At 37.4% G+C, this 14562-nt stretch overlaps 1 protein-coding gene across 1 annotated transcript; it reads left to right on the top strand.

The window, feature by feature from the left end:
• Nucleotides 1-5737: 5737 nt before the first annotated feature.
• On the top strand, nt 5738-8754 carry LOC114137863 (paired box protein Pax-6-like). Its single transcript, XM_028006697.1, has 3 exons — nt 5738-5785; nt 6462-6782; nt 7990-8754. Exons 1-3 carry the CDS (start codon nt 5738-5740, stop codon nt 8680-8682), a joined length of 1062 nt encoding a protein of 353 aa, XP_027862498.1. The 3' UTR covers nt 8683-8754.
• The last annotated feature ends 5808 nt before the right edge of the window (nt 8755-14562 follow it).

Here is a 14562-nt window from a genome sequence, read left to right as displayed (position 1 = left end):
TTAAAGGTATTTGTACCACTACAAATGGTGCGTTTATCTTCAGTCGTATTGATTATTGCAACAGCGTCTTCACAGGTCTGTGCAACAAATCAATCAAACAGCTGCAGCTGATCCAGAATGCTGCTGCTGGCGTTCTGACTAAAACCAGGAAGATAGAGCACATAACACCAGTTTTAAAGTCCCTGTAGCTCAAAGAATAGACTTTAAAATACTGTTGTTAGTTTACAAATCACTGAACAGCTTAGCACCACAATACATTAAAGATCTGCTGTTGTTGTATGAACCTTCCAGAACCTCTCAGGTCTTCCGGTTCTGGTCTGCTCTGCATCCCCAGAACCAGAACCAAACAAGGAGAAGCAGCTTTTAGCATCTATGCACCACAAATTTGGAACAAACTTCCAGAAAACTGTAAAACAGCTGAAACACTGACTTCTTCTAAATCTAGACTAAAAACCCACCTGTTTAGAATTGTATTTGAAACGTAATCAATTACAAATTTAATGATGGAACTTGACTTAATGTCGTGTTTTGATTGTTGATTCTATGTTGAAATTGCACAAAAATCTGTGAGGGATGACGGAATCCCAGAGCGAAATTCTGTGAAACAGGTGTACGGAGCCCCGTGCAGGAAGCACATTGAAAGGCTGTTTACATCGTTTTAAACTGTGTGATTGTGAGCGTAAGTGGGAATAAAAATAGCAACATCAATCAATCAATCAAATGTTATTTGTATAGCACATTTCAGCAGCAAGGCATTTCAAAGTGCTTTACCTCATATCAAACACAGAAACACAATGTAATATAGAATCAACAATCAAAACACGACATTAAGTCAAGTTCCATCAATAAATTTGTAATTGATTACGTTTCAAATACAATCCTAAACAGGTGGGTTTTTAGTCGAGTTTGCATCGACAGAAGGTTTACCTGTTACACTCCTACTGTGTTATATGGAACAAAATACCTGTTGCTATTTTTATTCCCACTCACGCTCACAATCACACAGTTTAAAACGATGTAGACGCATTTTAATGGGTTTCTGGCACAAGGCTCCGTACACCTCTTTCATGGGATTTCGCTCTGGGACTCCGCCGTCCCTCACGGATTTTTGTGCAAGTCTATGGTACCTGTTAGTGTCTAGAATTTATAGGTTTTGTGTTATACGCAGTGATCCTCAGTCACTCACCTTTTTTTTTCCGGCACCAGGCTCCGTACACCTCCAGCAACAGGTATTTTGTTCCATATAACACAGTAGGAGTGTAACAGGTAAACCTTCTATGGATGCAAACTCGACTAAAAACATGAAATAAACAGGATTTATTTGTTTCAAGTACAGCAGTGAGACCAATGATTTACATGATATTTTCATTTTAGCTTGAACAGCTGCTTTCTCTCTTGCAGTACGCTGAACTGTTCCCAAGCCTTCTTCTAGAATCTCTGTTTTGGAGGCTGGTTGTCCTGTTTGGAAAGGTTTTTGTTTGCCAAGATGATTCACACTCCAATAATGCTGACATCTGGAGGGGCCAATCCATGACAGATAGCGTCTCATTGTGTTTTTATCTGTCAGGGTACATGCATTTACTGCAGTTTACTGGCGGCTGCGTCGTCATCTTCTTCATGTAAAAAGTGGAGCTCTTAGACAGAGTGTTGGATGTTTGGTCAAAGGTTGTTTTTTGTTGTTGTTCTGATTGTTGTTTGTTTTATTTCTGCAACACAACAGGCTAAAAATGCAGCACCCATATCATGATGGTGCCTCCCTCATGTTTGACTTATGTAGATTTTCAAAGAAAAACCTAAATACAGCCCAAAAACTTGCTGAACCACATTTAACACCAATAGCTGCATCAATCTCACATTCTTGCAGAGACGTTTAAACCCACTTTCCTTTCCATGTTGCTTCAGTCATGGCTACACCTTGATACTTTTGTTTTTCTGTCATTCTTTTGAACATCTGAAGCTGCGTTTGGGATCATTTAGTTGTTTGTGATGTAGTTTGGGCAAATCAAACTACATATTTTACTCTAGAATAATTTAGTATACAGAGGAGTTCATAGTTCATCCAACGCCAAAATCATTCATAATCATTGTGTGTTGTGTTTGTGCTGATATGCTATGTTTTGTTCCCTCCAAACGTCTCTACTACGTTAGCATGCTAGCATACTAACTGAGGCTTGTATAATCTGAGATGGAGCTTGTGAGTTTTTGCAGCCAGTGCAGGATCTTACTTTTGTGGTGAATTTGCTAGAATGTCCAGGCTTGTGAATATTGACAGCTTTCATCTTGTATTTTATTTATTTGTTTGTTTATTTCATTAATTTATAGTTTAAAATCAACACATTACATGTTGACATGAAGAAACTTTTAATAAACATGAGTTTTATTAACTCCTTTTCTTAAAAAAAATGTTTTTTTAAATAAAAACAAAATTTTTATGAAAAGTTTTTTTAATGAAAATCCCCTTGTTTATATAAATAAGTTAGTCTTTTTTATTAAAACATTTTTTAATAGAGAAAAACTAATTTCTTATTAAAAAGAGTTTATTTTATTTAAAAACGTCTCTTTTATTAAAAAATACTTTTTAAGTTAAAAAATCCCTTTTTTAAGATTTTTAATTAAAAATCTTTCTAAAAATCCAAGAATTTTATTTTATTTTTTAAAATATTGCATGGGTTAGAATAACAGATACATGTTTAGTTGCTTACAGCACATCTAATTGACTTTTGAGAGAAGTGGTAGAATGCAAACGCTAAATCTTACATTGATTATTTTTAAGATTTAAAAAATAATCAAACAAATTTTTCATGAAATGTATCTTTAAATGATACAGCATCTACTGAATCAATATGCCAGCGATAAGTTGATTAGATGTTTGCATTTTTAAAAGAAAAAAATATGCACATATCTCTGTGCAAGCAGGACTGAGCCAAGTGTAGCTGTTCGTAGTGATTTCGCATTAGCTGGACAGCCTGTTGGCTGCAGCCGTTTTTGGTTATCTTTAATCACTCGATCATTGTATGTTAACCTGGAGCATAAGAAGTAATCTGATGGGACGGTTCAGTGATAGAGGACTTTTCCCCTTTTTCAGAAATTTATCTGAAATATCTTAGATCATATTTGCACAACTTAAAGTTCATTCATATTTTGAGTCTTATGTGTTATTTAAAATATGCAGGTCTTGCATGAGTTACGTAAGTTTGTAAAAAAAAAAAAAAATGCTGAGGTTGTCTGATAGGATTTAGCTGAAGCACAAAGAGAGAAAGCTGGCCTGTCCACACAGCGGAGACATTGATTTTCATTCTTTTGTAGATAAAAGATAAAACAGCGGAGCTTGCTGTGCTCGTCTCTGATAACTCACGACTGCATTGTCTTCTTTTATACTTGCAAAACTGTAAATCTGCTCCTGCACTTTGCCCAGTATTGACGTTTAAATGTCAAATGTAGCTGCTCCCCAGAAACCCTAAATTCAACCAAAAAGGTCCAGATGGTTTTTAATGCATTTTCACGTTACAAACAGAAAGTTCAACATATTGGGATATTATGGAATGACAAAAAGTGGCAAATAATACAGAATTGTAAAGAAAAGGATAAACTCTTAAACACTTCAATAAAATTTAGTGCAACCAATTGGAAACAAAAACTGAGATGAGAAATTCACGTTTGAAAGAAAGATATAATAATTCCTGTTTATAGCCTCAAACCATACAGGTTTTACTGTAGTGGTGCAACATCAAAATCCCTAATTCAAAAGTCCTTATTTTTTCCAAAATTAATTTTTCTCTCCAATCAAAACCACAAAAATAATATAATATAAAACTGATGCTGCACATTGCCACCATTACTGAGAATGCTCAGACAAGCTTTATATACGTATCTATAGAATAGAATAGAATAGAATAGAATAGAATAGAATAAAAGTACTTTATTCATCCCAGCAGGGAAATTACTTCGCAGTTACAGCATAGAGACAAGACACAATAACAACTACCACTGAGTAGTAGTTGTCTATAAATTGTAAAAATATGAAATGCTGTTAATATAAAAAGCAACTTAAGAGCAGCCCTTGCAAAGATAAAAAAAATGCAGATATGTATATGTAAATATATGTACAGCAGTGTGCCACAGTGCAGTTGTGCAAAATCGGACTGATTAGTGCAGAACAATGATTTAGCTTTTATTGTACAGTGAGATGGCATGTGGCAGGAAGGATTTCCTGTATTTCCTATATCTATATCTATATAGATATACAGTAGATATAGATATATTTCCTGTATAAATGACGTTGAATGATAGAAACTAAATAATGTTGCATAAAAAACAATTTCTATTATTTTTATAGTTGACAAATCTCTTCCAGCTGTTGGCTGCTGCCATTGTTGTGAAAATATAACATATAAACATACTTGTTTATTATACATTTAATGTTTATCAGATTATGTTACTTTCAAATAGTAGGAATAATATAGCACCTAAATAACCCTCTGCATTTCAAAATCTTTTTTTATTTTTTTTATTTGCCATAATAACACCAGTATGATTTACATTATGCTAATGATATCAGGTATTTAAACACAGAGTAGCTTTGGGATGATAAAGCATCAGGTGTTGACATGTTGGATTAGTGGGACCCAAATGAAAACCTGCCCCAAAAAGGCTTCTGCCGGCCCTAGTGTCCAAACTTCGTCCTCCAACAGCTTCATCCTTTATGTTTCAGATTTCAAACCTCCAAGTCCAGAACTTATGAGTATGTGACTTAATGTGAAAAGGCCAAACTTTCAAAAAGCTTTTATTAATCAGAGATCTGGTGAAGGTCTAGACATGTTTAAGTAGAAGATAAAGTCTGAAGCTGCTTTGAGCTAACAGGTAAAAGTCCAATCACTCAGTGCTTGAGTCATCCTTTGTTTTCCCACAGAGCTGTTCTGCATATGAATGCCACTGATTGGTTTCAGCTCACTGCTCCACTTTGCACCTTTTCTAAAATAATTCCCTAAGATTGTTGTTTGTTGATTAATGTGAAGTTGTTAGCATCCCTGCTTCTGCTTTGGCTTAGTAATGGTTAATCTGAGGCCTCATTGCAAAACTAGAATGAAAACATTTGTTGTAAGGTTAAAACTGAAGTGTGTAACTTTTATTTTTATAAGTATGTTGTTTATTTTTATATATTTGTTAAAACTGCCACAGTGTAATATGAGACAGATAATCAGAGAAAATATCAATTTTCTCCTCTTTTTTGGTTAGCTATTATTGCTGTCTGCAGAAATGAACCAAAAGCAACCAATCAGAGCCTGGAGGCAGGTCTTAGTGCTGTCCATCAGGCTCATGTACGCTGTAAAATGTGCTAATGGGAGAGAAACAACTTACGGTTACAGGAACCTTTTAATCCAGCTAACATCTAACTGGCCTTAACATTCAATTCAGAGGCTATGCTAGCTGTAGCGTGACACAAGATTGTGATTGACAGCGCAAAGTCCCGCCTCCTGGTTCTGATTGGTTGTTTCTAGGACTGGAAGACGGCTAAATTATCACAACAAGGTGACAGTTTCAATAAAAATGTTTAAATAATATCCACTGAAAGATAAAACTTAAAATATGCAGAAAGTGTTTTTCTGTCTTTGTACCTAGTCTTGCATATTTAGCATCATGTGACAAACGCTAAAGTGGTTTCAACGAGTTTCTCTTAGCGACTCGTTGCTTTTTGTTTTCATATTTTTCATTGACCTTGTCTCAGATCTGCAGTGGGATGGCTGATGATGTGAACTGGGTGGTTGGTGAGGGGACGGGGGATGCTGTGGGGTCAGAGTCCTGCCGTCAAGCATTAAACAAACCCAGCTCCGCCCCCCTCACTGAGCGCCGGCTTTGGTGAGACTTTTCAGGGTTCTCAGGTGATCAATATAAACGGTGCTCTGATACGGCAGACAGACACTCACCTCAGTCCCAGCAGCGGCACCAAGAAACCAGTTCAGCTGTGATGTGGAAGGACTCCAGTCATGGTAAGAGTTACAGGATAAACTTACTTTGCTTAAAAGTCGTCTATTATATGATTACAGTAGATTTTCTTAAGCTAAAAATAAACTATTTTAAAGAAGAAATAGCTTTTCTTTCAATGTAATTTTTTAAAGCTATTTTAAGAAAGATGTCACTTTTTAAACTGAAACTGAGCTATTTTATGAATAACACCATGTTGCTTTTGTAAGCTAAAAACCAACTATTTTAAGAATAAAGTGATGTAGAGTTTTTTCAAGCTAAAAATGAACTATGTTAAGAATAACATTGTGTGTCTTTTTATTTTAAATCAAGCTAAAAATCAACTATTTTGTGAAAAAGTAGATTTTTTCCAGATTTCTGTTTTGCTGAAACAGTCATCTTGACATCTTGCTAAGTAGAAACTGCTATTTATTTATCACTGCTCTTTTGTTATTTTAAGTTTATTGACATTTCATTTATAAAATGTGTTTTAGCAATAGAAAAACATATTAAATTGGTCGTATTTGGTCTTGTGTAATCTGCATGACCCTCTAAAGCCAGATGTTTCTGGTGGAAAATGTGAACATAAACAACATCTCAGTGCCTTGGTGTGTTGGACCTCATCTCTTTCCCCAGATGAGGTCCGGCCTGCGGCCTCTGGCGGCGGCTCGTCTCGCAGCGCCAGCCGCAGGAAGAGGACCAGCTTCTCCAAAGAACATGTCGAGCTTCTGCGCGCCACCTTCGAAACCGACCCGTACCCCGGCATCAGCCTCCGGGAGAACCTGTCCCAGACCACTGGCTTACCAGAGTCACGCATCCAGGTAAGAAGCTGCAGAAATAAAATATCTCTAAGTTTGACTTCAACAGGGGAAATTTCCATTACCAGAGCAGCAAAGAGAAAATGCATGAGAACGAGAAAAAAATATAAGAGCCAAAAATATACTTTGCAAAATGAAAAAAATTTGTATTTATCCTGTATGTATCCTTTTCCCCTCTTTTTGGTTTGTTTGTGTTGTGGTTTTTCTGTTGTTTTTTTTATTTGCGTACGGAAAGGTTAAAAGTGACTGAAATAAATAAATAAATAAAAAAACAAGATGAAACTAATACAGAAATAGATAAACAATATTTCTGTATGTTTCTAATATTAGAATTAATATTAGATTTGATGAAAAAGTGTAAAGTAATATATTTATGCATAAGGTTTTTATGAAAATTAATTTAAAAAGTGTTTGATACACACATATACAGTACAGACCAAAAGTTTGGACACACCTTCTAGTTCAATGGGTTTTCTTTATTTTCATGACTATTTATAAGGCAAAAAATCCCACTTATTAACCTGACAGGGCAGGTTGACCTATGAAGTGAAAACCATTTCAGGTGACGACCTCTTGAAGCTCATCAAGAAAATGCAGAGTGTGTGCAAAGCAGTAATCACAGCAAAAGGTTGCTACTTTGAAGAAACTAGAATATAAGGGCTATTTTCAGTTGTTTTACACTTTTTTGTTTAGTGGATATTTCCACATGTGTTATTCATAGTTTTGATGCCTTCAGTGTGAATCTACAATGTCAATAGTCATGAAAATAAAGGAAACTCATTGAATTAAAAGGTGTGTCCAAACTTTTGGTCTGTACTGTATATATATATACCGTTATTATTACTGGATGAATTAAATTGAACATTTTATCCAACTCTGTGGAAACGGTTAATCCATGTCTGTTTATAATTTCTCTCTCATCTAAGTGCCAGATTATGGTTTCAGAAATTGCTGCGTTCTTTATAATATTGAATCAGTTTGTTGTTTTTATTCTTTTATTATGAAAATCAGAGTTTTTAAAAGCGTCCTACACTTCAGGTCCTGCTAATCCATATATCTAAAATCTGAACCTGTTTTTATCTCTTTTGAGATTCTCCTGATTCCTGTTCCTGTTTGTCCGGTGAATGATTAACTGAACATGTGTTTAATCAACTCCGTATTTAAACTCTGACGGGGGGGGGGGTTTGTTTTTTGTTTATTTCCTGTCCAGGTTTGGTTCCAGAACCGTAGGGCCCGCACCCTGAAATGTAAAGAAGCAAAAAAGGCTCTGTGGCTGTCCAGCAGCCCCCATCATGATGCTTTCTCTTCACCTCCAAGCGTCGGCAGCAGCGGGTCATCGGCACCGCCGATGCCTTGGGGGCCACCGCCCACCTACCCAGCACCCGTCAAACAGGAAATGGACAAAGCCACCTACTACAGTCAATGTCCTCCTAGTTACTCTCCCCCTGAACAATACAGATCCTTATTTGGGCTTCAGAGTAGCCGCACCAGAGAGTCCAGTCCACCCATGTGGGGCATGCGGCCCCAGCCCGGCACCCAAACCTCTCCTGTCCCCCCTGTGTGGTGCAAAACGTTGGAGATGATGAGCTTCGCCGCCAACGGGTCAAACGTCTCGTACCCGGAGCAGCAGATGTACAGCAACTCCTCCTCCAGCTCCCTGTCCTCCACTCCAAACACGCCGGACTCTGGGTACTGGGACGCCAGCGCCAGGAACAACCCTCAGCTGGGAGGTCCGTACTCTCAGCTGGAGAGGTTTTGGACCGGGACGGTTCCGGAGGAGAGCAGCGAGCCGCAGCACCAGAGGGCGGCCCAGCAGGCCTTGCTTCCTGTTCTGTCCCTGCAGGACATCCTGGGGGAGTTAGACGAAAACTGGTTGGAAGGAGAAACTCTGGAGGGTTGTTGATGCTGGATCAGTTCAGATTTTTGGACATTTGGACATTTATTTATAGCTGCAGTGTGTAACCTTTATGAAACATATTTTTTTACATACTTATTAAAAATGTTACTATATATGAGACAGATAATCTTTGGATAAATCGAGCTTCTCTCCCAGTGCTAACTAGAAACAACCAATCAGAGCCAGGAGGCGGGTCTTAGCGCTGTCAATCACCCTTCCCACTCAACCCCTTGCTTTCTGCAGCTAATAGAGAATGTCATAAAGCTCAGGCTTGTTAGCATGATCACCGATGACGGTTTTTTTGTAATGGTAGCTGTTTCTCCGCCATTAGCACATTTAGCATTGCATACATGAGATGGATTGATAGCACTAAGACCTGCCTTCCGGGTCTGATTGGTTGTTATTGGTTGAGAGCGCTGCAGTTCTTCACTTGGTGACAGTTTTAACAAATACTCTTTATAAAATTCACATACTGCAGCTTTATAGTTTGTGCAGCTTTAAAAGAAATTTACGTTTTGTGTTTAAAGAATCCCGGTGTAACGTTGGAAATTAATGAAAATGTTTTTTAATTTAAAGTTTTGTCTTTTAACATGATATCACTGCACCTTTGAGTTAATGTATTTATTAATCTACCCAATATTTAAATAACATGACTGATGATTTCTACATGATTATATTTAATAATAATAATACTACTACTAATAATAATAATAAATCTGTATTTCTGAAAGTTAACATTGTTTTCTTTGCTTTGATCAGTCTGAAAAACAACAACTTGGTTTAAATGACATTTACACAACTAATCAATAGAGCAGTGAAGAAAATGCAAATCAACTAAACAAACTGAAAATTAGGTGTTTTGATTCTAAAGTAAGTAATAACTATCTTTATTTCAGTTAATGTAGTTCAATGCAGGGAAAGCCAGGGTCAGAGGTCATTCAGCATTCAGAGTCATTGAATATAATTGATATGCAATCTAAAGTAAACTTTGTGTAGTTTCATTATCGTGCAATATTGGTTTTTCCAAGGGAAAGGTGCTGTTACATCTATTAAGTGTAACCGTCCAATAATTTACTTACCAGTTGCCTCTGGTACTTTTTTGGACCTACAGCAAAACATTTAAGATGCGCGCTGTTAGCACAGAAACTGAAAAAATATTTAATGTTTCAGGCAAAAGTAATGGTGTGGATAAATATTCAAAATAGTGTTTGTTTGAACTTTTATGAGTAGACGTAGCGCTGCTTTAGATGATTCTTTAGATTCTATTAGCTCAACTCTGAGTAGCTGTTAGCTCATTTTTGGGTCACTGTTAGCTAGACTCACGCTAGCTGCTAGCCAGATTTGGAATAGCTGTTAGCTCGACTTTGAGTCACCATAAGTTTGAGTCTGAATAGCTTACATGACTCTAAGTAGCAAATTTCTTGATTTTGAGGAAATTTTAGCTTGGCTCTGAGTACTTGATGAATTATTTTATTTTTTAGTCTTATTTTAATTTTTTATATGTCTTATGGACTACTTTTTTGTCTCGAAATGAAGATTTTCACTATTTGCTGGATTCTGAGTAGATGTTAGGTTGACTCTATGTAGCACTCAGCTCAACTGTGAGTAGCTGTTAGCTCGGCTATGCGTAGCAGTTAGCTTGATTTTGAGTCACTGTTGGCTTGACTCGGTGTAGCTGTTGGCTAGTTCTGAGTAGCTGCTAGCAGAGCTACGAAAAAGTGTCAATTGGATTCAGAGTAGCTGTTGGTTCGACTTTCCATAGCACTTAGCTTACCTCTGTTAGCTGTTAGCCGGGTTCTGAGTATCTGTTAGTTTGACTCTGCGTTGCACTTAGCTGGTTCCTAAGTTGCAGTTTGTTTGATCTTGTGTAGCACTTAGCTTATCTCTGAGTAGCTGTTAGCTCGACTCTGTGTAGCTGTTAGCTACTTGTATCTATTTGTTAAACTTTGCGTAGCACTTAGCTTAATTTTGAGTAGCACTTGCTGGTAAATATAAATACGGACTGTGGGAGAACCACAGTGCTGGTTCTGTTGGACCTCAATGCAGCTTTCCACACTGTTGGCCATGACATATTACTAAATCGACTGGAGAGTTGGGTCGGACTCTCTGGTCCAGTGCTTAACTGGTTTGAATCCTACATAAAGAACAGAGATTCCTTTGTTTCAATTGGAAACTTCTCATCAAAGGGGTCAAAGGTCACATGTGGGGTACCCCAAGGTTAAATCCTAGGACCCCTCTTATTCAATATTTATATGTTCCCACTAACTCAGGTTATAACAGGAAATAATATTAGCTACCATAACTATGCAGATGACACACAGCTCTACATTACGATGTCACCAGGTGACCTTTCACCCCATCCAATCACTGAACAGATGCTTAGAACAGATAAATGTGTGGATGTGCCAAAACGTTCTCCAGCCGAACAGAAACAAAACTGAAGTTATTATTTTTGGACCTAAAGAGGAACGATCTAGAGTTATAGATCTAGAGTTATAGATCTAGAGTTATAGATCTAGAGTCAATGCGCAGCTTCAGTTATTTCAACTAAAGACCAGCGATCAGCCCGAAACCTGGGAGTAGTGATGGACTCTGACCTGAACCTCCAGAGCCACATAAAGACAGTTACAAAGTCGGCCTTCTATCACCTGAAGAACATTTCCAGAATTAAAGGACTAATGTCTCAGCCAGATCTAGAGAAACTCATCCATGCGTTCATCTTCAGGCGCATTGATTATTGCAACAGCATCTTCACAGGTCTGTGCAACAAATCAATCAAACAGCTGCAGCTGATCCAGAATGCTGCTGCTCGCGTTCTCACTAAAACCAGGAAGATAGAGCACATAACACCAGTTTTAAAGTCCCTCCACTGGCTCCCTGTAGTTCAAAGAATAGACTTTAAAATACTGTTGTTAGTTTACAAATCACTGAACAGCTTAGCACCACAATACATTAAAGATATGCTGTTGTTGTATGAACCTTCCAGAACCTCTCAGGTCTTCCGGTTCTGGTCTGCTCTGCATCCCCAGAACCAGAACCAAACGAGGAGAAGTAGCTTTCAGCATCTATGCACCACAAATCTGGAACAAACTTCCAGAAAACTGTAAAACAGCTGAAACACTGACTTCTTCTAAATCTAGACTAAAAACCCACCTGTTTAGAATTGTATTTGAAACGTAATCAATGATGGAACTTGACTTAATGTCGTGTTTTGATTGTTGATTCTATGTTGCATTGTGTTTCTGTGTTTGATATGAGGTAAAGCAGTTTGAAATGCCTTGCTCATGTCTTAATGTCCTACTTTGCTAAACTCTGAGCAACTCTGAGTCCTGTTGATAAGCTAACAGGAGTTTTAGCTCAACTCTGCGTAGCACATAGCCAGACAAGGAGTAGCTATTAGCTAAACTTGATTAGGACTCAGCTTATCCCCTACTAGCTGTTTGCAGACTCTGAGTATCTGTTAGTTTGACTCGGAGTAACTGCTAGCTGCAATCTGAGTAAAGTCAAGCTAATAGCAGTAGCATAATGTAGGTTTTTCTTAACTTTAAGCTGAGTTTTAGCTCAAATTTCAGTTTCTGTTAGCTCAATTCTGCTTGGCCCTTTGCTGGAGTATGAGATTTCATTTACGTTTTGTGATCCTGTTAGCTTTTCTCTGCGTAGTCATTATTAGGTATGACTATTAAAACTTTTATGCATCCAATTTACATCAGAAAGCAGAACATGCTTATGACTCCATTTGAAAGACAGTAAATCAGTGGGATTTTCTAACTGATGTGGTCGGGGACCAAGATAAGTAGCTATAATTAACATTACATGTGAGAGTATTTTTATTCGATTCTGGCATCCACACTCTTGAGCAAAACGGTCCCAATATGGTATTTCTTGTATGGAACTGTTTAAGAAAATACAAACCCTAAAAAGCACAAGTAGACATTTTATTGCTGCAACTTTAACAACCTTTTTTATTGATACACTTAATTTATTACACATACAGTATCACATAGTCACAACCCTGTTATGTTAGAAATCCATTATTTGTTTTAATGCAAACAAATCCACTACAACTGTGACGCTGAATATATTTTTTGACTCTAGTCACATATTCTAGAGTATTTTTCACATCCATGATTTTATGCACTTTGTAAAATTTATACAACTCTTAGGTTCTCCTTCTTCATTAAGAATTTTCTTTGTGTTAACGTGTAACCACAGCGTTGGCTCTGATACGTTATCAGAAAAAATTCCTCTGTCATTGATATTTGACAGCTCTGCTATCACGCAGGGGGGGAAGTAGGTCGTTTCTGCAACGGGTGCAACAAAAGGCTGTTATGACAATAGTAAAATGTGGGCTACACACAAAAATACAACACCAATGATGATTATTTCCAAATATGATGCATTTTACAGGCAAGAAAAGACAGAAATGGTTACATTGAAGTAAAGTTACATCATGTGTTCAATTTGTATTTCTCCCAATAGGACTTTGAGTCAAATCCTTAACTTTGTGTAATCACATGAAATAATGAGAATCCTGAGGATTCTTGTTCCTACTTTTAAGTTTGCAGTTGCATGGTCGCTGTTATTCCCACTGTCTGTCAGAAGAGTTCTTTTTATTTAAGAACCCAAAACGAACTGGGTCAGAAATGTTTATCGGGGTGATTTTGCATGTGTGCAGTTCATCTGTCTCGGTCAGCAGTGGAGAAATTGACCGAATGCCTTTCAGAAACCCAGAGATGGGACGGCGCTGCGTCAGCAGACTGACCTCTGAGGTGGGGAAGAAAGTCTGAAAGTCACGCAAGCTGTTTTTATCTAAAATGCTAAATATAAACTGCTGCTAGGTTTTTGGGGGGGTTTTGGCTATATTTAATTTGTGTGATTTAATATTTTTCTGCTTGTTAGATTTTTCTTTTGCATGATATCTTAGTTTTTTGTGTTCCGCTTTAAACCACTAGAGGTCCTCAGTTAGCCCTTCATCTAATCCTGCCTGCCACAATTTTAAACTAACTAGTGTTAAACTTTTAAACAAACAAAATAAGTTTCTAATCATTTTTGTTATAAAAAATAAATGTAAAAACCTGCATTTCCTGCTGTAGTTTCATCTGGTTCAAACCTCAGCTTGTGTGAGGTGTTTATCTGTCCATACAGGCATTTCTTGATGCTTCTTTATTTTATCCACAAAATAAGACATAAAGTTGTTTCATCTTGTTTTACCTGACATAATAAAGCATGCTTCCTCACCCAACGAACCATGAAAATACAATAAACAGGATGTTGGGCCTGAAGCTTGTTCTGACCTCTAGCCTGAATACTCACGTTGGGAGGAAGGGTGTCGGCCTCATGTCAGTGTTTGATGCAAGTTCCTTTCTCAATGCATGCAGAAGACATACAATAGGCTTTGACACGAGAGGCAACATGACTTATTGGACGCACTAAAGATAGATCAGGGCAGGAAACGCTGGAGACTGTCTCCAGCAGGTGTTGACCAGAACGTGAGGCGTAAAGGGGTTATGACATCTGCATTTTTAAACAAAACCACCTGTAAACCAAGACACATTTAGAGTTAGAGCTTAAAAAAGTAAAAAATGTCTTAGAAATGTAACTTTGGGTAATCTATAAGACGATTATTTCAACTAAATGTTGAAACTCATATCATCCAAATGTCTTCAAACTGTTTTTGTTGTTTGGGATGGAAGAATGTCCAGTAGCAGTCAGTCTTGCAACAAATCTGAAGAGGCCTCTGGCTGAAGAATGTAGCATGGCATGCTAACAGCTAAAAATCTGGGAAACTGAGACAATATTACACAGTAAAATGTTCTGGATGACACTTTTAGTTGTTGGCGAACACGGCAAATCCACCTTCTTTGCTTTAGCCGCTCGTCTTTAAAT

The sequence above is a fragment of the Xiphophorus couchianus genome, chromosome 22, assembly GCF_001444195.1.
Source record: "Xiphophorus couchianus chromosome 22, X_couchianus-1.0, whole genome shotgun sequence".
Lineage (NCBI taxonomy): Eukaryota > Metazoa > Chordata > Actinopteri > Cyprinodontiformes > Poeciliidae > Xiphophorus > Xiphophorus couchianus.
The sequence above is the reverse complement of the archived record's forward strand: the minus strand, read 5'-3'. Positions and strand labels throughout refer to the sequence as shown.